At 37.1% G+C, this 12,408-nt stretch overlaps 1 protein-coding gene across 3 annotated transcripts in view; it reads right to left on the bottom strand.

The window, feature by feature from the left end:
* The window catches only part of LOC149529634 (protein TRANSPARENT TESTA 9-like), a 177,360-nt gene extending 165,920 nt beyond the window's left edge, over positions 1-11,440 (bottom strand). Inside the window, exon 1 of one of the 3 annotated variants that reach the window (XM_089811748.1) lies at positions 11,068-11,440. In XM_089811748.1, the coding sequence (XP_089667874.1) occupies positions 11,068-11,138 (71 nt within the window). In that variant the 5' untranslated portion in view covers positions 11,139-11,440. The remainder of the gene's footprint in view (positions 1-11,067) is intronic. The other 2 variants (XM_089811750.1, XM_089811749.1) reach the window with 2 other exon arrangements.
* Positions 11,441-12,408: the final 968 nt, after the last annotated feature.

Here is a 12,408-nt window from a genome sequence, read left to right as displayed (position 1 = left end):
ATAAGAAAAATTTATTAATGTCCAACAAGAGACCCCCAAAATGGTCCAAGGGACTGAAGGTGTACAATTGAGTAGACAACAAACAACATCAACCGGTATTCGGGAAAGAGAAAACCAAGAACACAAAAGAAAGCAAAAGAGAAAGAAGACCACAGAGGCAAGGACTAGGGGTCCTTCCTCGGTGGAAATATGTCCAGCACGAAAAGGTATGGCCCAGGGTGGCCAAGAGCCCTAGTATGTGTCTGAATACCGCTGGAGGAGTGATGTTGCCGAGTGAACCCACTGCAGGGCCTCACAAACCTGGAGTGGCAGGTGGTAGGAGTGTTGGGCAGTCGCTTCTTACCTTGAGTGGGAAGGGGCAAGAAAAAGGTCGTGATAAGCTGATCTGAGGCCTGGTGTTGTGGGAAAAGGAGCTGCGAAGTATGGTTGCGGAGCTGCAATGCCTCTCAGAGGTAAAGCGCAAGGCACTTCTGATCCGTGTAACTGGAAAAAGTGGGGGGCCTGACAGTCTTTGAACAACCAGAGGAATCTCCCTCTAATCTCATAGTAGATGGGGTACCCGAAAACGATGTGGCTCTCCATTTCGGCCTTAGCCAAAGTACATAACCAACAAATCCAGTCCTCTCTACCAATGTGGTGATCAGTCTGAATCGGAAGCCTATGAGAATCAACACGGAAGGAACTTATTTGTTTATGAATCTGTTTACTGATACACTAAGTTACTTATTATTTTTACTGAATAATGGTTGTGATATTGCTTTCAAGATTCAACTGTGTAATTTTTTGAAACAAACTCACTGGCCATGTTTCATGAATAGTGTGGTTCACAAGAACCCATCTCTCATGAAAATGAATGGAACACTTAGCACTCATTGCATCTAGGTGATGTTCGTAGTGGTGAAGCACCAATGAGTAGTGCTTCACCTCACCTCTATGACCATCACCTAGACGCAATGAGTGCTAAGTGTTCCATTCATTATCATAAGAGATGAGTTCTTGTGAACCACTACTCATGAAACATGGGCCTATTAGTTTCAAAAAACTACACAGTTGAATCCTAATAGCAATATTACAATTTGACTTGCTGTCAAAAATATCTCCTACACGTGAATATTGGTTGCTATGAATGTTGAATAATTCGCTATATTGGCTGCTCCAATCTGCGTATACAGCTCTTAATTTTCAAATCTAAGCACTACTATTATTGCTGCCATAACTAATCATACACTAGGTTTTGATTTGAAGTAACATTTAGTAGATGATTATAATATATGGAGAAGAGTTTCAGATATTACATATTCAACTGTGTGATGGTATCAACATTCATAAGTAATTTTTGGATGGTGTTCTTCATTACAGTAGTTGCATATTAGTGTTGCAAGTTATTGCATGTCAGTTTTGCATGGTGCCCTACACCACAGAAATAACATTTTGGTGTCAATCAGTATTTAATATGGTTGTGTGTTAAAGTTTCAACATTGAAATATCATTCAAAGGTTTAGTTTATAGATCATACAATTGCATATCACCAGTTAACCCGAGGACGCACCCCAAGCCGTTTTTGAAGAATCCATGTTTCCAAATCAAATTAGAGACAAGTTAACAGATTGCCAACATCACAAAGCCGTCCCCAATTTTGGGCCAGAAAACCAGGATGTTCATTTTGTGTTCGTTGTTGTCAAACATATAATGCAACAGGAATGCTTGAAGTTGAAGAACAAACAAAAACTTTTAGCAGGGTTGAAGGAGGTGGACAAGTTGAATCCAAGGTATATTTGTCATTTGGTAGCTGAGCAACAATTTATTCACAAAGTTAATAAGTATGTCTTTACTGTCACAGAAGATCTTGGCCCTGCCCAAATGACTTAGTCTAAATAGTATGTATTTACTACATCCAGACACCTCGGATTGATCCCTAACTTAAATTGTTGTGGTCAAATGACCCCAAAGTCTCTTAAATGTTTTGTTTAGCCTATGGGACCATAGACAAATCGACTAACGAAAAACTCATACAATATGCGCTAGAAAGGGGAGATTACAAGTGATTCACTACTCTTTGGTGCCAATGATTCCAAGTTCTTTGGTATTTGGTGTTGCTCGCATATTTTATTAATTTGGTAGAAATATTCAACGTTTTACAAGTTGTTTGAGTTTTCAGTTCAGTTTGTGACAAATGGATCTGCAGATAAGATAAGATAAGATAAATTTACTAATGTCCAACAAGAGACCCCCAAAAGGGTCTAAGGAACTGAAAGTGTACAACTGAGGAGACCACATACAACATCAAACAGTATTTGGGAAAGAGCAAACCAAGAACACAAAAGAAAGCAAAAGAGAATGAAGACCACAAAGGCAAGGACTGGGGGTCCTTCCTCGGTGGAAATATCTCCAGCACAGAAGGGCATGGCCCAAGGTGGCCAAGAGCCCTAGTATGTCTCTAAATACCACTGAAGGAGTGATGTTGCCAAGTGAACCCGTTGCAGGGCCTCACAAACCCGGAGTGGCAGGTGGTAGGAGTGTTGAGCAGTCGCTTCTTACCTTGAGCGGGAAGAAGGGGCGAGAAAAAGGTCGTTGTAAGCTGATCTAAGGCCTGGTGTTGTGGGAAAAGGAGCTGCAAAGTGTGGTTATGGAGCTGCAATGCCTCTCAGAGGTAAAGCGCAAGGCACCTCTAATCCGTGTAACTGAAAAAAGTGGAGAGCCCGACACTCTTTGAACAACCAGAGGAATCTCCCTCTAATCTCATAGTAGATGGGGTACTAGAATACAATGTGGTTCTCCATTTCGGCCTCAGCCAAAGTACATAACCAACAAATCGGGTCCTCTCTATCAATGTGGTGATCAGTCTAAATTGGAAGCCTATGAGAACCAACACGGAAAGAACTTATTTGTTTATGAATATGTTTACTGATACACTAAGTTATTTATGTTTTTTACTGAATATTGGTTGTGATATTGCTATCAAGATTCAACTGTGTAATTTTTTGAATCAAACTCATTGGCAATGTTTCATGAACAGTGTGGTTCACAAGAACCCATCTCTCATGAAAATGAATGGAACACTTCGCACTCATTGCATGTAGGTGATGTTCGTAGTAGTGAAGCACCGATGATTAGTGCTTCACCTCACCTCTATGACCATCACCTAGATGCAATGAGTGCTAAGTGTTCCATTCATTGTCATAAGAGATGGGTTCTTGTGAACCACTACTCATGAAACATGGGCATATGAGTTTCAAAAAACTACACAGTTGAATTCTAATATATCACAATTTGACTACTTGTCGAAAATATCTCCTACTTGTGAATATTGGTTGCTATGAATGTTGAATAATTCGCTATATTAGCTGCTCCAATCTGAGTATACAGCTCTTAATTTTCAAATCTAAGCACTACTATTATTGCTGCCATAACTAATCATACAGTAGGTTTTGATTTGAAGTAACATTTAGTAGGTGATTATAATATATGAAGAAGAGTTTCAGATATTACATATTCAACTGCATGATAGTATCAACACTCACAAGTAAGTTTTGCATGGTTCTCTTCGTTGCAGTAGTTGCATATTAGTGTTGTAAGTTATTGCATATCAGTTTTGCATGGTGCCCTTCATCACAGAAATCACATTTTAGCGTCAATCAGCATTTAATATAGTTGTGTGTTAAAGTATCAACACTGAAATATCATTCAAAGGTTTAGTTTATAGATCATACAATTGCATATCAGCAGTTAACCCAGGGACACACCCCAAGCCATTTTTGACGAATACCTATTTCCAAATCATCTTAGAGACGGGGTAATAGATTGCTGACATCCCAAAGCCGTCCCCAAATTTGGGCCAAAAAACCAGGATGTTCATTTTGTGTTCATTGTTGTCAAAGATATAATGCAGCAGGAATGCTTGAAGTTGAAGAACAAACAAAAACTTTTAGCAGGGTTGAAGGAGGTGGACACATTGAATCCAAGGCATATTTGTCATTTGGTAGCTGAGCAACAATTTATTAACAAAGGTAATAAGTATGTCTTTACTGTCACAGAAGATCTTGGCCCTGCCCAAATGACTTACTCTAAATAGTAAGTATGTTTTTACTACATCCAGACACCTCAGATTGATCTATAACATAAATTGTTTTGGTCAAATGACCCCAAAGTCTCTTAAATGTTTGTTTAGCCCATGGGGGCCATGGAGAAATTGACTAACGAAAAACTCATACAATATGCACTAGAAAGGGGTTATTACAATTGATTCACTACTCTTTGGTGCCAATGATTCCAACTTCTTTGGTATTTGGTGTTGTTTGCAGATTTTATTAATTTGGTCGAAATATTCAACGTTTTGCAAGCTGTTTGAGTTTTCAGTTAAGTTTGTGACAAATGGATTTTCAAATTAGATAGGATAAGATTAATTTATTAATGTCCAAGAAGAGACCCCCAAAAGGGTCTAAGGGACTAAAAGCGTACAACTGAGGAGACAACAAACAACAAGAGAATCAAATGGTATTCAGGAAAGAGCAAACCACGAACACAAAAGAAAGCAAAAGAGAAAGAAGACCATAGAGGCAAGGAATAGGGGTCCTTCCTCTGTGGAAATATGTCCAGCATCGAACGGTACGGCCCAGGGTGGCCAAGAGCCCTAATATGTCTCTAAATGCCGCTGGAGGAGTGATGTTGCCGAGTGAATCCGCTGCAGGACCTCACAGACCTGGAGTGGCAGGTGGTAGGAGTGTTGGGCAGCTGTTTCTTACCTTGAGCAGGAAGAAGGGGCAAGAAAAAGGTCGTGATAAGCTGATCTGAAGCCTGGTGTTGTGGGAAAAGGTGCTGCAAAGTGTGGTTGCGGAGCTGTGATGCCTCTCGGAGGTAAAGCGCAAGGCACCTCTGATCTATGTAACTAAAAAAAGTGGAGAGGTCTTGACACACTTTAAACAACAAGTGGAATCTCCCTCTATTCTCATAGTAGATGGGGTACTGGAAAACGATGTGGGTCTCCATTTCGGCTCAGCCAAAGTACATAACCAACAAATCCAGTCCTCTCTATCAATGTGGTGATCAGTCAGAATCGAAAGCCTGTAAGAACCAACACAGAAGGAACTTATTTGCTTATGAATCTGTTTACTAATACAGTAAGTTATTTATGATTTTTACTGAATATTGGTTGTGATATTGCTATCAAGATTCAACTGTGTAATTTTTTGAATCAAACTCATTGGCCATGTTTCATGAATAGTGCGGTTCACAAGAACCCATCTCTCATGAAAATGAATGGAACACTCGGCACTTATTGCATCTAGGTGATGTTCGTAGTGGTGAAGCACCGAGGAGTAGTGTTTCACCTCACCTCTATGACCATCACCTAGATGCAATGAGTGTTAAGTGCTCCATTCGCTATCATGAGAGATAAGTTCTTGTGAACCACTAATTGTGAAACATGGGCCTATGAGTTTCAAAAAACTACACAGTGATAGCAATATCACAATTTGACTTGTTGTGGAAAATATATCCTACTTGTGAATATCGGTTGCTATGAATGTTGAATAATTCGCTATATTGGCTGCTCCAATCTGAGTATACAGCTCTTAATTTTCAAATCTAAGCACTACTGTTATTGCTGCCATAGCTAATCATACACTAGGTTTGGATTTGAAGTAACATTGAGTAGGTGATTATAATATATGGAGAAGAGTTTCAGATATTACATATTCAACTGCATGATAGTAGCAACATTCACAAGTAAGTTTTGGATGGTGTTCTTCATTGCAGTAGTTGCATATTGGTGTTATAAGTTATTGCATATCAGTTTTGCATGGTGCCCTTCACCGAAGAAATCACATTTTGGTGTCGATCAGCATTTAATACAGTTGTGTGTTAAAGTTTCAACATTGAAATATCATTCAAAGGTTTAGATTATAGATCATACAATTGCATATCACCAGTTAACCCAGGAATGCACCCCAAGCCATTTTTGACGAATCCCTGTTTCCAAATCATCTTAGAGACAGAGTAACAGATTGCTGACATCCCAAAGCCGTCCCCAATTTCGGGCCAGAAAACCAGGATGTTAATTTTGTGTTCATTGCTGTCAAACATATAATGCAGCAGGAATGCTTGAAGTTGAAGAACAAACAAAAACTTTTGGCAGGGTTGAAGGAGGTGGACAGGTTGAATCCAAGTCATATTTGTCATTTGGTAGTTGAGCAACAATTTATTCACAAAAGTAAGTTATTCTATATTTTTATTTTTATATCTTTCTAAAAACATATCGAAGTTTAAGGTACCGAATGTCTTTTTTTTTTCAATTTTCAGTTTTTAGTTTCATCAAATCTCACAAAACCAACATGAGAAGCAATGAGAATGACAATGATGACAATGAAGTGGAAGAAACTCAAACAAATGCAAAAAATTTAGACTCATCAGAGTGTGCGAGTATTGGAGGTGGGGTTCGAAAACCATCAAATACATTGGAGTGCCCTTCAGAAGTCTTGAAAAAATATGCAAAGCACACGCTTAACAAAAAAAACTCTTCTCCAACTTGTCAACCAAAAGTGAAAAATCAAGGCAGTAGGATGTGGGTGTATCACATTTTCAAGATAACTTTTAGAGTGAGTTACACAAGGTTACAGTCTCATTTCTTGGGTGATAAATGCAATGGAATTTTAGTTTGTCCAGATATAGAGAGAATGTGAAGTTAGAGGCTCAGAGATTGTCTCCAAGTGTAACAACCAATACATTCTTTTGCGAGCGAGGACAATTATCTATGCCTATGACACCTATGGTTGCTATAGCTACTAGTAATATTGCCAAAAGAGGAAAGAGGAAGATTGGTGGTGGTGAGAGGCCAAGGAAAGTTGCATGTATGTTTGATTTGCAAGGATGAGATGTAACATAGTCTTCCATTGCCAAACTCTTTTACACCCATGCCATCCCATTTCATGTGGCTTATTCCTCTTATTTTCAAATAAATGACCAAAGATGTAACCATTATTGGTCCTTCTTTTGTAACCCTCTAAGATATTAAACTACACACGACCCTCATAGATAAAGAATATTCTAAGGTTAATTTGCTAATGGAAGATATGAAGCAGACAAGGATTCGGACAGGTTGTTCTATTGTGATAGATGGGTGGACCAATATTACACATCAATCACTCATCAATATCATTAATGGCTCTGAGTCATGGATTGTTAAACGAAATGTAAGAATGCAGATTTAGCATTTTAGGAAAGACCATAAAGGAGGTTGGGGCCACAAATGTTGTACAAATGGCCACTGATTTTGTACATTTGTGCAAATTGATCAGTATGATGGTGGATGGCACTTACAAGCACATCTTTTGAACCCCGTGTTGTATTCATGCATTGAACAATCCATTCAAAGACATAGGCAAGCTATGGCAGAACTACAGATATTCAAATGTTCATTTGCGACCACCACACATCACTTACTCTCTTCGGGATGCTTCCAAAGGAGTTCCTCAAACCTATTAAGACAAGATATGTCAATTACTTCATTTTGCTAAAGAGGATGCTTGAGGTGCATGGGCCTCTATAATTGGTGATGGTGAGTTCTGGTGAGTTCAGAGTGAAGTACGTGGCCTAATTCAAGCTCTATTTGAAGTACGAATCGTCAAACAAAGAATCCTTGATGACAATAGGTGGTCCACTATAAAATAAGATATTACTGATGTTATTACTAAATCGCTGATTTATTGAATACTAAATATTAGATTGCTGACTTTATCATTATATTTCTGATTTTAATACTTAATTTTATTTTTCAATCACTTCAATATTTCAACTTTTGAAGTTTCTAACTTGCCAACAAACTTGTCAATTGATTATTTTGAACTTTTGTTTACATATTGCAGGTATTTATGCTCAGCTATGTTGATACAAATTTGCCTAGTCTTTGAGAGATATATGACACATTTGATGGAATGCTTGAAAAGACAAAGAAAACAATTGGATAAAGATCCTACTTCGCGATTATAGCAACATATTAAGCACATTATGATGCAGAGGTGGAAAACAATCAGCACCCTACTCCATATGGCAGCCTTTGCTCTAAGCCCCCAATGGTATGCATCAAAGGATGGAAGGTTGCCTCCATGTGATGAAGGCCTTTCAAGCAATGAATCCTAATGAGGAATCTTAAGTACTTCGCATACAATGGCATGCCTTCACAAAGTCTTGTGGTCCAACCATCTAGTAAAGCAGAGGCAAAGACAGATCAAAATACACTCTCTCAAACTAACCCTATTGGTGGTGGGCATGGCACGAGAAGGATACCCCACAATTGAAGATGCTTGCCATTTGCCTCCTTTTTTAGGTTGTTAATTCCTCTACTGCAGAGAAGAATTGATCGACATATGGATTTATCCACTCAATCAAGAGGAATAGACTTACCTCTAGACCAGCTAGTGCTCTTTGACTTCAAGATCATTGGACTCCAGAGTATCGGCAAACTCTGAGTTTATGATGTGATAGTTATCAGAAAGACATCACTGAGGTTGATGAGGAGGGGGCACCAAAGTGATTGGTGAAGCAGACCCAAACAGAGGGAGGACATCAATTTTAGGGGCAGCAGTGCACTTTTTTTTTTTTATTGTATTTGAAAGCAAAACTTGTAGCCTTTGGGCATTTTGTTGTAACTTGAAAGCTATTTTTTGATACTGCATGCATATTGACAATGAATTGCAATTTGAATTAAGGCTTGAATTTTGCTAATTTGTTCGACTCTCTCATGTGAACACTCATCACAAATGTTCTATATTAATGTTCTATAATGTACATATGCATTCTTTAACAATGTTATCATTATTAAAAACCTTAATTTTTATATAGCCATCCCTTTGCTTTCACCTACCATCTCCAAAAATGGTCTGCAAAAATTGGGGACTTCATAATGTGTTCCATCGTCTCCTACCATCCCCAACCCGGAAACTCAAGGTAGCATAGCATATTTTCAATTGTTTGAAAAACATCATCCACAATTTTTTGGAGTTTTAGCAATGATATTATATTCTAAAGTTTGCATCATTTCAATTTTTGTCACTTCAAATATGACAGTGATTGTTTATTCTAAGCTTTGATACTTCTACATCATTAATCTTTTTTTTATGCTCATTTATATTAACATGGATGGTTCACTACTGCAACCATGATATTATTTAAGAAGATCTTCGGCAGTTCATCATCGGATCCATTTAATTTGTATGTCATTATCTGTCATTTTGGCATTGTTCGAGAATTTTAAATAATATATTTTTTTTTGGCATTAACACATTCTCATGTTATCTATCATTAATACATTATCTACTAATTTGGTATTGTTCAATTCTATCAACTTGATATTGTTTGTATGTTGTTGGCTACCACCAATAAGTTGTTTTATTGTGTTAATTGTCCTCACTCTAGTCTCTATTGCTTTCACCTTACGCATATGAGATATTGGTGACTACAAAGAGCTACGATCCATTTTTCTTTGCTCACAGATATCTATAGGATTTTACTAACTTACGCAAGGTTTAACAACTGCTTCAACCAATCAATCACTTCTACAATCATCTCAGAGAAGCATTAAATTAGGAGAGTAGGAACAAAAATTTCAAAGGACACCCCAAGATGCTAAGGACAAAAGGCCGTCCCAAGACACTAGCACCCTAAATGGGTCACTACCACAACCTGTAGACGCTAGCACAACTAAGGGGTCACCTACCATCTGATCCAATTATGAAGACCTTTATACACGTCTAGAAATCTTTTCAGTTAATTTTCCAGCAGCTTCAAGACTTCTGCAGCTGCCACACCCAACACTGAATCAGTAACACATCTCTATCCCTACTTCTTTCCTTTCTCGATTCATTTAATATCAACTCTCATGCTTATTTTTCTTTAGTTTAATCTGAAATTGTTACTTTTCTGTAAAGGAGAGATCAGAATAGTAATTAGATTAGCACACCATAGTTAGAATAACACGTTCTAAACACTAGAGTAATACTTGTTTAATCTACACACGTTCTAAACACTAGAGTAATACTTGTTTAATCTACACAATAAAAGCAAAGATTATTTATGTTAATACTTCATATGCATCATCATTATAAATATTACTAAAATTTAGACCATAATCTCCTGACTATGGCAGATAGAGACTAGAGGGGGAATGTCAATATTTTTAGACCAGCCGTCTTTGGAGAAGACTCTAGTTTTTAATTCGTTGCTTGTCTTACTGGTAAATAAAAAAAATCTTCCCTAGTTCGTTTAGCTTTTGTAAACCCCAATCACCACATTAGGAAAACCCAACAGAATTTCTATCGTAACAAACAAAACTCTATTGAAAGTTTCCCATCTTTCAAGGTATCCTAGAAGGAATATAGAGATGCAAAGACATCATTTGGCGACATCTACAAAAGCATCGCCAAGACGAGGACGCTCAAACTGAACCAGACGGATGATTGAACATGGTTGGTGTAGCAACTAAAAAATCATTCTTAATTAATGCTCTTCAACATACTCTGGAAATAGTGGCATTGCCTAGAAAGAGCCTCCCTTATTTAAACACCTATAGCAGTTCTTGTCTTTAACATTTCGGATGAACAGTACTTTACACTTCAAATCCGAAAGAAAAGATTCGGCAAAACATGTTGGGATCTCCCCTAATCTGGTTACATGAAGAAATAACGCAATTCAAAAATATTTTGGTCAATGGCCCGTATAGGAGATTTGGACCAGTTACCTTGAAATGGAAAACAAACCCATGCATTCGAAGGAACTTTGGTTGCTGGCCCTACTGTACATTCTGTATTTAAGCAAAGGGGCCAGAGCCCTGAACAAGAATTACTCCAATTGTGGTAGATAAGCCAGTTCAAATTTCTCAAATAATTACTCAAATTAAGTCTGAGATGCTAAACTAGAGTGGTGCATGCGAATTTCAGGCTAAAGTTTATATGGGTGTGAGCTACTAGTATTCATGGCATTTGCTTCTGAGGTCCAATTGAGCTGTACCAACTTCAAAATAGAGAAAGAAATGCCATGGACAAGCCGCGACTTATTGATGAATAAGTAATTACTTACTTAAATCCCGCCAAGGAGTAAAGATCGAAGGAATGCCAAAACGAAGGCCACATTGCAAACAGCTGTTGCATCTGTTTATTGCTTCTTCACCCTTGATGTCAAGCAGGGAATTGCTGTAATTCTGCATCTCCTCAGCCTTCCCCTGAACAAATCATTTCGGAACTTGACTTTTCCTCCTAACCTTCAACCATCTCCAGCTTACTGTTTTAATCAATAAACAAGTCAATTAATTATTTGCTGACGTAGAATTCTCAACTAATTGAACAGAAGTTTTGCATATCTATAAATTCAACACAATAATGGCTGCTCGCAAAGCGAACTGTAGTGCCGGAACTAGATAGACATTGATAGATTTTAAGTCCAATATAATTATGACAGTTATGTAATAAGTTTTGCTATTAATGTGGCTTTTATTTATTTATTTATTTATTTTATATTTGTTTTGGGAAGAACTTCTTACAAATATGTATTTTTTTTTGTTTGTTTTGGGAAGAAATTCTTTAATATATATTTATATACTAGTTTTATATTTCTTCTAAGAATTTCTTTAACTAATATTTAGTATACTAGTATTTTAATGAGGTGTAATGGTTATGTTAGTAGCAAAATATGCTATGGATAGTATATCAAGGGTCTAAAAATAAAAAAGTTAGAGTAGAATCATTTTTTTGTATGGTTTGATAACATTATGCAAAGTGTACAAAATATGTATGTGATGCATTTATGCTGTAAGAGTCATCTTGCAGTACCTAAAAAAATATTGTCTAGTTTTTCAATAAGGGTTGCTTTTGGGCAAAGTTATGATTTTTGGAGAGTTTACTATTTGTAATAAATTATTCATTGAGTATAAATTGTTTTAATTGCTTCTTCAAAGGCTCATTTTGAATATAAAAGCATGTCAGTAAAGTTTTTTAGCGAGATCAAATCCAACTTTGAAGATGTTGATTTTTTTTAATTTGGCAAGGTGGTACAAAAACTTTGAACTCATTTTTGAAGGTCATAAAGGATCTAAAAGATGGTCAATCTTTGTTTGGGTTGCATTTTTCTATCACAAAGCTTAGAGCACTTTAAGAGGTGTCTAAAAAGTGGATATAATAGCCAATTTGATCCATGATTCACAAGATATGGCCTCAATATTTTGCATTTGTTTACAAGGAAAAGTGAAATCCCTTCAAAACCTCCAATTGGTGTCAAAATCCATTTTGGGCATTTTATTGACATGTTCCAATCTAGGGAAAATAATATAAAGTTGGTATGTCACAAATAAGTGGGGTTTTAAATTTCATGAACCTTCTAGGGAAGTTAAAACTTTCAATTATAAAGAAGCGAAAAAGGGTTGCC

Source organism: Cupressus sempervirens, chromosome 11 (genome assembly GCF_028749045.1).
Source record: "Cupressus sempervirens isolate cs-2001-9-10 chromosome 11, ASM2874904v1, whole genome shotgun sequence".
In the NCBI taxonomy this organism is placed as follows: domain Eukaryota; kingdom Viridiplantae; phylum Streptophyta; class Pinopsida; order Cupressales; family Cupressaceae; genus Cupressus; species Cupressus sempervirens.
This window is presented reverse-complemented; position numbering and strand designations above follow the sequence as displayed.